The 15,400-nt window shown below is 38.9% G+C and overlaps 1 protein-coding gene across 1 annotated transcript in view; it reads right to left on the reverse strand.

Moving 5' to 3' along the window:
* Nucleotides 1-15,400, reverse strand: part of MET (MET proto-oncogene, receptor tyrosine kinase) — a 135,658-nt gene that overhangs the window by 87,257 nt on the left and 33,001 nt on the right. Inside the window, exon 2 of the mRNA XM_084896961.1 lies at nucleotides 8,786-10,000. Within this exon, the coding sequence (XP_084753087.1) occupies nucleotides 8,786-9,988 (1,203 nt within the window). The 5' untranslated portion in view covers nucleotides 9,989-10,000. The remainder of the gene's footprint in view (nucleotides 1-8,785; nucleotides 10,001-15,400) is intronic.

Consider the following 15,400-nt stretch of genomic DNA (forward strand, 5'->3'; position numbering starts at 1 on the left):
TATTAACACGTCAGCATTTCAAACACCAACTTTAAGATTTTTTTTGTGTGTGTCAACTCATTGTTTGCTACACTGATTTTACCAAATGACTCTTCACGTAGAGACCAACTATTGAAATAAAACACAGATCATACCTCCTGCTTTAAAAGACATTGCAGAGAATGAAGAATTCGTTGTATGTATATGGCATAGTTAACTTTTAATTGCTCATGCAGGGGAAACTCTATCAATCACATTAGAGTCAATATGATACACAGCCCGCCTACATTTTTAGTGAGTTTCAGAATTAACTGCTTTTCTTTGCTGTTAGCTTATAAAAAACATCATGCCTTTGCTTTTTCATCCTTTGTAGGGTAGACCTGTGAAGAAGCTATGGAATGGTTTAAAGACTGCTTAGGAGGAGGAGAGAAAAGCAAAGGCATCAGTGGTTTGCTCAGTTACACATTTTCTAATACCCAGGGTGTGCCCAATGAGCTCAGAGAGGGTTACAAAATTCTGGAAAGAACATAATTTAAAATTCCTTTTGATAAAAGAATGCAACATGCTATTTTTCATAGGATGGATAGCATGGAAAGTTCAAGTAAATAGATTAGGGAGCAGTGACTCCCTAAGCCTGGCAGAGAGTAAAGAAGAGTTCACAAAAGGAGAAGAGTCAACTCCAATGAATAAGTTTCTACTTAGAATGTTTTAAAAAGTATATTGAATCCTTATACCACAAGAATTTTCTTCCTTGCAAGGTTTTGCTTTGGTAGCTAAGCTATTACATTTGGCCTCTCCAAGATATTTAGTGTTTAGAATAAAGAATCCTCAATAACATTTTTCATATAGGATAACATCCTCTCATTTCAGAGCACAAGAAGTAAAAAAAAAAAAAAAAAATAAAAAAAAATGAAATCTAACTTCACATTTTTCATCCCTAACACAAACCGCGTTCTCTTGAGATACTAGGTTGCTTAAATAAGACATGTCAAAACCAGTATAATTTCCTGGATGTTATGTGCAAGACTGATTCCATATTCTCTGCTCAAATGTTGGGGTGTGGGAGATTATAGATGCATGGTCCATAAAAAGTTATAAATCTTTGTTTATTTTATTAAATATTATGAGGCATGTCCTGAGGATGACAGATCAATAATGGTCCTTGTGGTTTCCTGATAGAAGGCTGCAATTATTTTCCTCCATTACAATTTAAATGTAACCCAATTTCACTCATCTATCATCTTTTTATAATAGTAATAAAGAAACATCACTGTGTGTGTGCGTTTCTGCCTATTCCTATTGTTCCTTGTTTGCATCTTGTTTGGATTTTGTTTTCATTCAAAATTGTTCTGATCACTTTGCTTTCTTCCTTTGATGGTTCTGAGCCATGACCCTTTAACTGGGCCACTCTTTCAGATGGAGATGGAAAATTACTACTTCAAGTTTCCTTTATTTTGGGAAGCAGTTGGCTGCTTTTTGCATTTGAGTATACATGATAATTACAAACAATAAAGCTTGTTAAGAACACCCTGTGAGTTTAGGTTTTTCTAAAACTTCATTATCTGCAAGTTCTTTAATGCATAGTATAACTTAAGTTATGTAGGCATAGTATATTATAGTGCTTGGAAGTGAAAGTTGGGAAGCAAGCAGTACACTTTATACCTTCTAGCTCGATTATAGTACATTTCTGATTCAACTGTCTTTGTCTCCAACCCCCAAAACACCACCACTTCCCACCTCTCCTTTTTTTTTTTTCCTTTCTCTTGAGTTATAAGAAGGACTTACACAAATTAAACATTATGGAGGTGAGTCACTCATAACAGAAGAGAAAGACCCTCGTGATCAATAAAATCAGAATGTGCCTCTTCCAGGACATAATTCAATAATTTGAATCTGCTTTCCTTTATGTAAGTATTTCCTACAATGATAGCTGTTATTTATTATGTGCCATGAACTAAATTTAGATCTTTTACAAACATTGTTGCACTTGTCCACACAATAGTCCTGCATGGAAAAAAACAGGTTCAGAGATTTTAAATAATGCTTTCACGGCCAAAGAGAAAATGGTGGGGGGGTACAGATTTGAACCCTGATCTCTTGACTTCAGTCTTGTTCCATCAAGCCATGCTATTTCCAAAGAGCTAAATTATGGTCATCTTATTGTGTCAGGTACCTTATAGACGTTATCCCAAATTTTTACAAAACCAGGTGAAGTAAGTGTTGTTACCTGCATGTTACAAATGAAGAGACTGAGGCACTAAGAAGTTAAGGATTGTGGCAGAAGTCACCCAGCTAGTAGGCCAGGACATCTCTCCAGGTGTATCTGGCACCAAATGATGCATTTTTTATTTAACTGATTAATAATTGGTCACGAAGATGACCAAGATGTTGATGAAAATATCTGATGCAAGTCTACTCTTTCTTTCTTCTTTTTAAAAAAATATATCTTATTGATTTTCTACGGAGAGGAAGGGAGAAGGTTAGAAAGTTAGAAACATCCATGAGAGAGAAACATCAATCAGCTGCCTCCTGCACATTCCTTGCTGGGCATGTGCCTGCAACCAAGGTACATGTCCTAGATTGGAATCGAACCTGGGACCCCTGAGTCTGCAGGCTGACACTTTACCCACTGAGCCAAACCAGTTAGGGCTACATTAACTCTTTCAAATGGCTTACAGATAGAACAAAACTTTGATAATGAGATTGCACAAAAGTCATTGTGATACGATGACTGCACTTTCTGGGTAAGTGAGAGAATCCTTTTGAATTTCAACTTTGACTAAAATTAAAAATCTTTCCAAATGTATTATTCTACTTCTCTTAGTAAGTATACTATAATTTAAGAAACAGGATCTTTGCTGATTTGGGGGTTTAAAAAATTCCTTTATTCAATATTCTCATTTGTAGGAGACTGGGCCAATGTGTACTGATTATAGTTTTTTCCTGGAATAATTGTCATGTAACAAATCCTTTGATATTGCTGCAGATACCAGTTAATATGCTTAAAATTAACTAAATTTTCAATACTATTTGTCCCAACTATAGTATTTCTACCCAAATTTGGGGTTTTACAAGTCTCCATATTACAGGGCATTTTAAAAATTACTTTGTTTTGAATAATGATGTGCAGTTTAGGGACTATGCATTAGTCTAAAACAACTTCAATCAATTCTAAGGAGGTTAAGATATTTGACATTTGTGGGTGCATAATTTCATAAACCTAAGTGTTGGAAGTCACTAGAAACAAACCCTTGAAGAATCACTTTCAAATGTGACACAGAAAATGGTTGCATTATGAAGATAAGAATATATTCTTAGAGAACAACTGATATAATAACACTAATATTGCATGAATGGGATATTTGTGGCTTGAGATAAGTTTCCAAAACAGCTTCATATGTGAAGTACAGATAACTTAGAGGTGAGAATGATGTGCTCTGGAAACTATTAGATGACTCAAAAGAGGGCTTTAGGAGAAGATGTATATAGAGTTTATAGTGTTTCACAAAATGTCAGAGGGGAAAGCAACATGAGTGATCTTAAACAAACAAGTCCGGCCTAACAGACCTCTGGGACCCCTGCATTTAGGAGACCCTTCTGTCGCACTCTCTTTGTCTGATCCTGTAATATAAACCCTTTTTATTAACAGTAAGCCAGTTTATTTACATAATACATATTTTTCCATGCAGCTTGTGAATTGCACTCAGATGAATAACAAAGACAAGCACAATCTTGCTATTTAAAAATGCCTTATATAGAAAGATAATTGTCTCTTAAATGAGTTAACTACAACCTTATAAATCACTATAGATAATTTAAAACACCCATGGATAAGTTTAAATATAAAATGTATCAGTAAAGAGCTTTTACAGAGGTAAAATTAAAAATTTTAATAAATTCAGTAAAACAAAAATAACTGAAATCTACATTATTACAAGGCTCAGATTTGAAGGCAATTTTTAAATAGTTATCCTATCTAATAAAGAGGGGATATGCTAATTGACCTTCACACCATAACAAAATGGCGGTGCCCACAGCCAATAAGAAGGGAATGTGCTGACTGTCCCACCTTCAAAGATGGCAGTGCCCATAGATGGCCGTGCCCACAGCCAATAAGGAGGAAATATGTTAATTGATTGCCCCACCCTCAAAGGTGGCAGCTTCCACAGCCAATAAGGAGGGAGTATGCTAATTGATTGCTCCACCCTCAAAGATGGCAGTGCCCACATTTCTTACAATATTTAATAAGGAGGGGATATGCTAATTGATTGCCCTGCCCTCAAATATGGTGGTACCCACAAACACAAGATAGCAGTGCCCAGTCCCCTCAGCCCTGCCTCTGGAGTCCCCAGTCCCCTCAGCCCCCCAGGGCTGGCCTGAGGCACAGGCAAGCCTTGGATGGCAGCTGCCCAGCCACCTAAGGCTGCCCAAGGCTCAGGTAACCAGGGCTGACTGAGGCTTGCACAGCCAGTAGTGGCAGCAGTGAAGGTGTGATGGGGCATCACTTTCCCCTGACCACCAGTTTCACCTCCCGCCCTTGAGGGCTCCCAGATGGTGAGAGGGGGCAAGCCCAGCTGAGGAATTTTTATGCACTGGACTTCTAGTTCTTTAATATTAACAATGCCTTAAAATTTTTGCCAGTGGTGATGTGCACACAGTAGGTGGTCAATAAATGCTAATATGCAGAAGTGTTTATAATTAACAGCAATCCATAACCATTCATTTCTATGTTACAATAAATACATCATAGTAAAGATAAGAATGAGAAAGGACAGCTTTCTTACAATATTTAACACTTTCACGAAAAGATGAAATGTTTACATGGTATAATTCTTCTTACAGTCAGACCTTTTGTATTTGAAAAACAGTCAAACACATTATGCTTTTTTATTTAATAATTCAGATGACAAGTACTAAATAATTCATACACTATAACAAAAAAAATCAGGAATATTTTTAAAAATTAAAATAAATCTTTGAGAAGATTTATAACAAAAATGGTCCCAGATCTAAAATAAGTAGACTTATTCATTTTTAGATTAATTGTAAATAGTGTATTTTGTTTGTTATAAATGACAATATATCTATTTAAAAAAATAATATCAACCAGCCAGTATGACTGATTGAGTAGTAAACTATGAACAAGGAGGTTGAGGCTGACCTATGAACCAGGAAGTTGATGTTCAATGGTAATATAAACCCTTTTTTCATAAGGAGGGAAGCTCCAGGAGGGCCAGACAACTTCACCTTGGCTGTGCTCACACTTGAGGAGTGGGCAGAAGCCTCAGAGGAGTTACTGCCACATCTCCCCCCCACAGCCCCCCCACCCCCAATTACAAAACGTTTATTTAGAAAGTCACAGAGGTAGAAAAGGTGAGCCAGCTAGGCTGCATGGGCTCAGGAAATAAGTTACAAAGGAAAAAAAAAAAAAGGCCCTTGGAGCTCATGGGAGAGAAAAGCAAAGGTCATGTGCCTGGGGGAAAGAAAAGGGGAAGGGAAGGGCGGAGATGTGCTCCAGGCACAGCATGCCAGGGAAAGAAGGGGCAAAGGTGAGGGCATGCTCCAGAGGCAGAGAACTGTTTTCCAAAGGCAAGAATTCTAGGTGAGGTCTTAGGGGAGGGTCCCAATAGAATACTCATCAGCTTTATGCCAATGCACCAAAATGAGATTTATTCTTCTGACTTCATCAGTCCTTAGGTGAGATTGGCACAAATGGCACTAACTGGATTTCTGTTATCTCTCTCCCTGAGTAGGGTGATTTGCTGAATCTTTCTTAGCCTTGTCCACAGAGCACACAATAATCCCTCAATAGAGATCTGATTGATTTGTCATGTTAATAACAAAACTACAATATATGAGTCTATTCACCAAAATAGAAACTCGGTTTTATTTGTTTGAAGCGTAACCTGATATTTTGCCAAGTAAGTTTGCCAAGACAAAATGGAGTCATTTTATTGCTTAGAGTCGCTCCAAACTAGTTGGATCTTGTAAGTCATTTTGTTTTTTTTTTCTGTGAATAATGGCTCCAGGTATCTCACTATGTGCTGACTATATACTGATTACTGGAACAATCTGAGGGTTTTTTTTTTGTTTGTTTGTTTTTTGTTTTTTTTTTTTGTGTGTGTGGAATGAATGCGTATATATAAAACTGAGAATGTGAGTAGTCTCATTCTTGAAATAATTTTCATTTTTAGAAACCAGAGAAGATAAATAGGCAAGTAAATAGAGGAGGTTTGAAGGTATTTATCTTTATGAAATTTGGCCAGTGTAAAAGTTGGCTTCCCTTATAAGAAGCTTATGTTGGCAAGTTTTATCTTGTTTCCCACAAGAATTTCTGTGATGGGACTGATAATGGTTTCAGGTGTGGCTAGTACATTTTGGCCATGTTTCCATGGTAATAAAACTGACCTGAATTCTATTCAATAATCCTGCCTTTTTTGTTCCCCTTGGAATACTACAAAAGCCAAAGGGGTAAGACAAAGTTCAGCTGTGTTTTGAGAATTTTAGAATTGATACTTTTAACATGAACAAAATAAATAATAAGATAGTAATATACTCTCATAAGTTGTCTCTTTTTAACTTTTAAGAGAACAAGATTTAAATAGCTCATGTGCTCGAGAGCCCTGGAGTAGTTCCTAATGGACACTTTTAAACTTGTGTTTTTGAAGCAATTTATAGGATGCAGGAAAAGTGTTTCCTCTAGAATGCTATTCATAATTACACTTTTATTTCCTAATTCCAGGTTTCTGAAAGTCCTTTTATTTACTTCCACTCCCCCCCCCCCCCCATATTTTCTAGTGAGGGAAAGGAGCAGTCTCATGAAAAGTTAATTTCTTACAGAGTTTAAAACATATATTAAACATTTGTATGGAGAAATAAGTCTTGGTTGGGATATATATGCCTACACATTATATATATTCATAACACTGTGGAAGGAGAAAGAGAACAGTTATGTCTGTAGTTCACCAAAAGATGAATTCATTTTTATCAGAAGTTTCTAGCTTTATAAAAAAAATTACTTTAAGTTCCTATCTGGGAAAGCATCCCAGACATTTCAGCAAGAGTGAGCCAAATGTTTCTGAATTCATATGCCCTTGGTACACCTCAGCAAATTACTTTCTTTCTCCAAGCTCATGCTTAATGTTCTTCCTGCATGCAATTATAACCTTTACTACTTGGAGTGAAAACTGTTAGAATGAGATATACTTTTCTAAAGTCAACTTTTCTTGAAGAAATCTTACTATTTGTTCATTTAATTACAATAATTAGTAATTATTATGTTAAGAGCCATAGCCAAGTCCATATATTAAAATCTGGGTACAAACCAAAAAGCTTAAAGCCAAAATGAACTCTAAATTTGGTGCTCTTTCTTGGGCATCAAATGATGTGATGACTAGCAGGATAACCCCAGATATATCTAAATCAAAGTAACAATTTTCCTAATCCTTCTTGTGAAAATACCATTTCATGTAAATATAAATAATCATATATCAAAAGTAATTATATTTATAAATATCAAATACCAACTAGGTAAAAAGTATCAAACCAGAACTTCGTAGAGCACTATATATTCAAATAGGAAGTCCATGCCTGATGTCAACATCCAAAAGAGGGACTTCTGGTCAAGATGATGGCATAGGTAAAATGCGATCTTCACTTCTTCCCACAACCACATAAAACTACAACTAAAATACAGATCAATCATCATTCAGAACTGCCTGTAATTTGGCTGAATGGATGTCCTACAACTAGAGAAGTAAAGAAGAAGCCACATGGAGACTGGTAGGAGGGGTGAAGAAGCAGAACAGGCTGGTCCCACATTCACATGTGGCAGATAAAAGTCAGGAGGGATATGTCCACTGCAGAAGTCCCACCTGAAGAGAGAGGGGTCCCAACGCCATACCAGGCCTCCCATCCCAAGGTTCTAGAGCCAGGAGGAAAAGTCCCCATAATTTCTGGTTGTAAAATACCAGCAGGGATGAGGCTGAGGAAGAACAAGGGCTGCTGGAGTCCCAGGCAGTTCCTTTTAAAGGCCAGTGCACAGACTTACTCAGACTTACTCCCTCAGCACTGGGGCAGAAGCTTAAAAAGCACTAGAGACAAATGGGGAGTCTGGTATCAGGGTAAGGACTGGGGAAGGGTGAGCTTTATCCCAGACAGAAGTGCTGGCAGAGGCCATTGTTTCTTATATAAGCCCTTCACCCCCTTTACCCCTAACAGATCTAGTAGGCGGCCTCCAATCTGAGATTCCAACAACCCGGTTCACACTGTTGCCCTGCCCTGGTGTTTCCCTGAGACCCAGCCCCACCCAACTTTGGGGCCCACCCAAGCAATTTCCAATGGCTTTTCCATATGCATGGCCTGTCTTGGCTCATGCCTTAGATTTTCCTAAAATCTCTCAAACAAGCAGCTTCTGGGCTCAGTGTGCCCTGTACCTCAAGCTAAGTAGCCCCAGGCCTGGCACTAGTAGCAGCCAGCTTTTTCCCCAACTTGGCCTCACCTGGCACCTCCAAGTCCAGCACAATTAGCGGCCATCTGCAGATCACATTGTAGCTTATGCCAGGTGGCCCCAGAAAGAACACAAGCAGTGACTGACCTTGGTCTGCACTTCCCCAGAGGCCCTAGACCCAGCACATTTAGTGAACAGACTTAATTTCTAAATTTTCTTGGAAAGAATAAATAAATATTTTGGATTAAGACCATTTACCAAGCACCAAAAAACCACTGGTATTCTTTTTCTAGACTGATACCTATTTTGATTTATACCTCATAATTTGTAAGGAAGTGGAGCATCTGTGTGACTTACCCTATTAAAGCAGTGTTCGTGGTTGGGTCCATAAAAATGCTGAAGACATCTCACATTGTTTTTGTTGACGATCTTGTTGAAGAATTCATTGACATACTTGATAGGGAATGCACAGACGGCAGAGCGATTCGTCGGCTCGGCAGAATCTGGCTTGCTCTGGGCAAACACTCCATAGAGAATGTCATCATTCGGGTTGGCGCCTATCTGCCGTGCGAGATGGGCCCCAGGCTTACTGACATATGCAGCTTGAAGAATATTAAACACCTCCTCCCTTGGGGATCGCTTTCTTCTCTTTTCGGTGAGTATACACTCCAGAGGCATTTCCATGTAGGAATGCAATCCAGAGTCTACGGAACAGAACCTGATTATTCTTGTGTGGAAAGACTGGGCGTTGAGAGTTTCCCGTTGGACTGTCAAAAAGTAAATGAAATCGTTGCTTTCAAAGGCGTGGACATACTTGATGGGGTAAGAGTCTCGGAACTCAGGTAGAACATCAATATAGGACTGGTCTGTCAGAAACTTAAAACCATCTTGAGTTTCCTTTAGCCTTCTCACCGATATCGAATGCAGAGAATAATCTGGAGGGTAGGAAGAGCTGATGGTATTGCCCACGAAGAAGTTGATGAACCGCTGCTTTACAGACATCAGGACCTTGGTTCCCAGGGCACTCACCACACAGTCGGGACACTGGCTGGGCTCTTCGTCTGCCTGTGGGGAGTACATGCAGTGCGCCTCGGACTGGATGTCCGCAGGATCGTAGGCAGGAAGGACGTGTCGCTGGCAGGTCCCCCTGCGGACGCTGCCACAGCTAATGAGCTGGTCGTCATAGTACGTGTCCACCAGCAGAGCCATGTTGATGTTATCTTTCCAGACACCACCAGAAGCGTTGGCTTGGTGGCTGCAATCCTGACACGGGAAACAACCCGGGTGCTCCAGCACGGGCCCCATCTTGTACTCAGCCACCTTCTGCAGGTCTCTGTCGTTTAAAACGTAAATGTGGTTAACGGCACCGAGGTAAATGTGATTCTTGTGAAGAGCTACGTTCTGGATGGGCGTCTCTGCGGTGAAGTTGGGAAGCTGATACTTCATGTTCACGTTCATCTCCGACTTCGCCAGGGCCTCCCGGCACTCCCCATCACTCTTCCTCACCAAGGTGACCAGAAGCACAAGGATGCCACGTGCAAGCACAGTAGGGGCCTTCATGGTAGAGCTTATCTGCCAAAACACACACAAGGAGAGAGCGATTGTCATTAGGAACAAAGAAGATATGGAAAGAACTATACCAGGGAAGCTATCAGAAATAAAGCTTCCTTACTGAAGATTTTACATCGGGTGAAAACAAAACCTCTAGCTGGTTTCACATAAAGATGCATTGTGCCATTGGACATGACTCCACATAGTTTAATTTGAGAACTCAAGCCAGAATGAGTAATTTTACAGACCCATTATGAGATGCAAACAACGTTCTGTATTAAGAATGATAGTGCAACCAAGTTAGACTCATTCGGCAATGAAGTCAGAAACAGAAGAAATGTCTTTCTTAACCCTTTGCTGTTTGTTTAATGTGGTTTAATACATGTGGTTAATGACTAGGTTGATATTCAAAATTTTCAGTCAAGTGAAGGAATTGTGGTTCAGATGCATTTATTCTAAGAAATCACAGCAGGCATTGTTTCCTTGGGAGCATGTAGAGTTACAAGGCTAAAATTAGCTTCCTTTTGGAACAAAACAATCATAAATTCTAGAAGCAAATGGTCACATGCTGTTTATAATAGGATTTTGTGTGCAGATGAAAGGTATGGTTATAATTCAGCTATAGTTAACCTATTGTTTTGGATAGACAGATGCTTAACTTAATGTAAGGTCATGGGAACATAAAAACAGTAAGCTGAAACTGTATAAAATGAAATTAACCTTCAGGACTAAAGTCCTAGAATTATTTCACAGGGAAAAACAGTATCTTGTTTATTACCAAGTCAAAAGCTATTTATCAATAGTAAAAAGAACATTATTTTAACATTCTGTGTTATGCATATGAATAATATTTTCTACTAGGAAGCAGAGTGGATTTGTGGTTCAGTTTTTAATATTTTCATGTACACAAGTTATAAACATTGCAACAAATTCTACTTATAATAACTATAGATGAATAGTAGGCTGGAAGGATAGGCATTAGAATAAATAGAAACTAAACAGCCCTTATTTATTTCCCCTTTTTAATGTATAAATCTGACAGACAATGGTAACATCTAAAACATACTAGATATTATAATGATTCTGAAGTCTACCCCTCGGCCTACAAAAATCACAACAGAATTCATGCTTGCAGTGTGGGAAATGGGGGATGGCCCCTTTCCTTCAGTGAACCTACTATGTGGTTGAGGGATAACACGTATGCAAATAACTCTGATACCTGGCATTATAATACCATGCATAGCACAAACCAAATGCTAAAAGCATCAAGAGAGGGAGGCATGGCCTGTACGCAGGACTGCTGTGATTGTGAGAAATAGAGACGTGTCTAAGTGTTGTAAGGTTCAGAAGAAAAAGGACAAGGTCTGTTTGGCTCATCACTATATCCCAAGTACCTGGCACCGAGTCTAGAACGCAGTAGATATTAAATAAATAAATGTTGAATAAAAATTAAGCGATAAGTTCAAAGTCACAGAAAAGGTAAATATAGTAGCCAGAACTTAAATCCAAATATTTTGGACTAAAAAAAATCAAAGTAATTGTACTCTACTAAATTTTATAGGAATTGGGGTTTTATTTAAGAGGTAATAGAAAGTCATTTAAGGGTTTTGGGCGGTAGAGCAATATAACCCAGGTTTTACTCTAGGAGGACTGATCTGGAGGCAAGGTGGTTTAGAGCAAGGTGGGAGAAACTGGCAGCAGGAAGATGAGATAGCACACTATTCTAACAGCCCATAGCCAGGTAACAAGGGCCAGCCAAGATGGTGGCACCAAATAATAGAAAGAAATGAATGAGAGACATACATGAATACAACTGACACCTCAATCGGTGGAATACGAAGGAGAAGGCAAAGATGATTAGTGTTTATCTGGGAAAAAGTGGAACAAGTTACAAAACTACTGTAGTCAGTAGGAGGAAGTTGGGTTGAAGACAGAGGGATATAACAAGTTGGGTTTAAACATGGTGAGTTGGATATGATTTTGAGAAATGTGTGAAAATATTCTAATATAGGGATGGCTGATATGTTTTTAAATTGCTCATCAGGAAGTAGTGTCCAGATTAAGTGAAGAATGAAGATTCCAAGCAGACAGAGCATTTGTGTCAAACAGTAGAGGAGATTAAGGAAAGGATTGTGCGGAGAAGCCTGCCCTCACTGGGAAATAGGCACCATTGGTCTTGGGTGAGACAATATCCATCTTGGGTGAGACAGTGGCAAATGGAAGCTTGAGTGCCAAGTATCTGCCATCTCTGCACCAGAAAAAAAAAAAAAAAAAAAAGAATATTCAGGACACAACCTTGCTGGACTAACTGGGATGCTAGTTTGACTACAAAGAAACTTTGTGTGTTATCTGAGCAGACCAAGAGTCTATGCTCATTGGGAGATAAGGTGAAAGAAAAGAAGTCAAATGAACCAAATATTGGGAAAAACAGTGAAGGAGTTAATAAAGATAAGTTTAGTGAGGCATCAAGCAAACCTATATTTCATAGTCACAGAAGCCAGGCCAGGTGAGAGGCTTGAGAAGGAGGATGTGGTCCACACGTAAGCTCTTCGGGGACCTTCATGAGTAGTTTTTCAGTAGATTCAATAGTGGTGCTGGACACTAACTTGCAAGGGAATGTGTGGTGTGGAAGTAGAATGCTTGTTAAAGGAATGCAAGAGGAAGGCAATACCAGAGTAAAGAGGAGTTTATCCTTAAATTGTAGAAAAGACACATGCTTATTTGTAGATCTTCCTTCCACTAACATGTATTGTTGTCTAATAAGGGTTAAGCAGGGTAGCAGCACTGGGAATTCAGACATGGGGCCTCTCCCTAGGAAGCTCATGGTCACATGGTGGAGGCATGGGTGATGGTGATATAGATGGTGATGGGGAGGTGTAGGAAGGGCAGCCATCCTGGACGTAATGCTAGAGCTGAGGCATGAAGGAGGCTAAAGAATGGAAATTCCTAGCAGGCGGAGCAGTTTGTGCAAAGATATAGAGGCAGAGGGGAGCACATGAAAGTAATTGAGCCTGGAGAAGTGGGGAAATAAAAAAGGGCAAATGAGGGAGAGAGAAATTGTTGGAGCAACATTCCAAAAGAACAAAAAGAGACATTTTCAAGAGCCCTGGAACATAAGACATGTCACTCTATCTGAGACAGAGGAGAGGTTCAGAAATCAGATGAAGTATAGGAACACTGAAGGAGTTTAGGGCACATGATCTCAAACTTTAACAAATAAATTACAGTATATGACCATCGGCTGAAAGTGATGAAGACAGAGAGGGCTTAGGGACTTCAGGGTGGAGGAGGAGGAGATTTAGAATAGCGACAGTAGGGGATGCAAACTGAGATCAGCAAGAAATGAGAGAAAAGATTGCTTAGTAGTTCTGAGTACTCCTTTGAGAGAAAATATAATGTATTATGACTTCCTCTTCATGTTCATGAAAGATATGGAAGAAACCTAAGGCAGAAGGTAAGGACACAATGATTTCAGGGTCCAAATGAAGGCACTTGATTAGGTATAGAGGCTTTGAAGGCTAGGAAACTAGTTAGTCCAAAGGGCAAAACAAGTGGAACAGAAATCGTATAATAAAAATAACATGTTGAGTGCTTATCATATGCCAGGCATTCTGCCTAAACCATCTGAATTATTCTTTATAAACATCCTGTAAAGCAGGAAGTGTTATTATTCTCCTCTTTTAGGTGAGCAAACACGCCAAAAGTAACACAGTTAGAATCAGATTCAATCCCATGTCTGGCTGATAGGAATCTGTCCAAACTCTTAAATGCTTCACTAACACTGAAGTGGCTTCCTTTAATAAGCAGAAGTTAGACAATCAGAGCTCTGGTGATAGCCCTTACTCTCTCTAGCTGTGTGCTTTCAGGCAATTCATTTACCTCTTAAATGTCAGGGTTTAATATCTTCACATCTTGTCTATAATAATAAAAGCGTAATATGATAATTAGACCAGACAGCCAAATGACCTTCTGGACGTCCTTCTGGATGACCTTCTGGACGAAGCTGGGGCTGTGAGGGCTGAGCCCCTTGCACAAATTTTGTGCATTGGGCCTCTAGTCTATATATATGTAAAAGCCTAAGTGACCAACTGCGAACTATCCAGTAGCTATGACGTGTAATGACCACCAAAGGGCAGAGGCTCAACACACAGGCATGGAAACATGGAACAGGCTGATGAATCTCAGAGAGAAGGGGGAGGGGAAAGGATGAGAAGAAATTAACCCTTAATCTTATATGCATAGTAGAGGCCCAGTGCACAGATTCATGCACTGGTGGGTCCCTCCACCTGGCCTGTGGGGATAGGGCCGAAACCAGCAGTCTGATATCCTCTGAGGGGTCTCAGATTGCAAGAAGGCACAGGCTAGGCTGAGGGACCCCACTGGTGCACAAAATTGTGCCCTGGGCCTCTGGTTTTAAATAAGAAAAAGAGATTTCATCTTTGAAAGCACTTTGTTATATAGTGTATATAACAACCAAGAGAGGGTGTTTACTTGCTATTTTTATGTATAGTTCTCATTGTTTTGAAATGAACACATTCCCTTGCAATTTAGTGTCAAATACCACTAGAAATTTTTTAGCACTGATGGGGGGGGTGGGGGGTGGGGAGAGAATGACAAGCAGTAGGAAAAAAAAGAATTTGGGGCAAGTTGTTCTTTTAGAAGATAACTATAAACTGTAAACAAACTGAAAATGTACATCTAAACCTTCTAGACTACATTAGGCAGAAAAATTAAATGCACTTCTCAATATGGTATTGTTATATCTTTAAAATTGGAAGCATCAGCCAAATATATTATTTCTCACCATATTTCCTATAGGAAAAAATAATAAGAAAATAAATGAACTATTACTGTCAAAAGAAAAAAGAAGGCAAAACAACTAATATGCATCTTAGTTAATGTCCATTAATGCAGTGCAGAGAAATAGTAACTTTATTTTTTTCTTCCAGGTTTGCTGAAGGAGCCTTCAAAATGATCTTTATATATAAAAAAAAAACTAGTAGCCCAGCACACGAATTTGTGCACATTGAAAGGAAATTAATTAGAAGAAATATTTTAATATCGTTATTCACCTTCTCTATAATAGAAGTATCAACCAAATTCACAATTGACAATGACAGATCAAAACACATGGGTGCAATTGGCGCCAGCGAGATATATATATATCTATATTGCTTAATTAAACCTGCTTTCTGATTTAGCTAAACTTTTATATATCTATAAACTAAATATATATCTATATTGCTTAATTAAACCTGCTTTCTGATTTAGCTAAACTTTTTCCAGCCCAGTGAAGCACCCCAATATCTCTTTCAGGTAATTGTGAGCAACACAGCAGTAAATATCAACATGCAGCAGATTATTATTGTAGCTCACACAGGGAGAACAATGGGTAAAATATTTAACTGCAGCAGTGATTGA

This window comes from Pipistrellus hanaki (assembly GCF_964339955.1).
Source record: "Pipistrellus hanaki genome assembly, chromosome: 10".
In the NCBI taxonomy this organism is placed as follows: domain Eukaryota; kingdom Metazoa; phylum Chordata; class Mammalia; order Chiroptera; family Vespertilionidae; genus Pipistrellus; species Pipistrellus hanaki.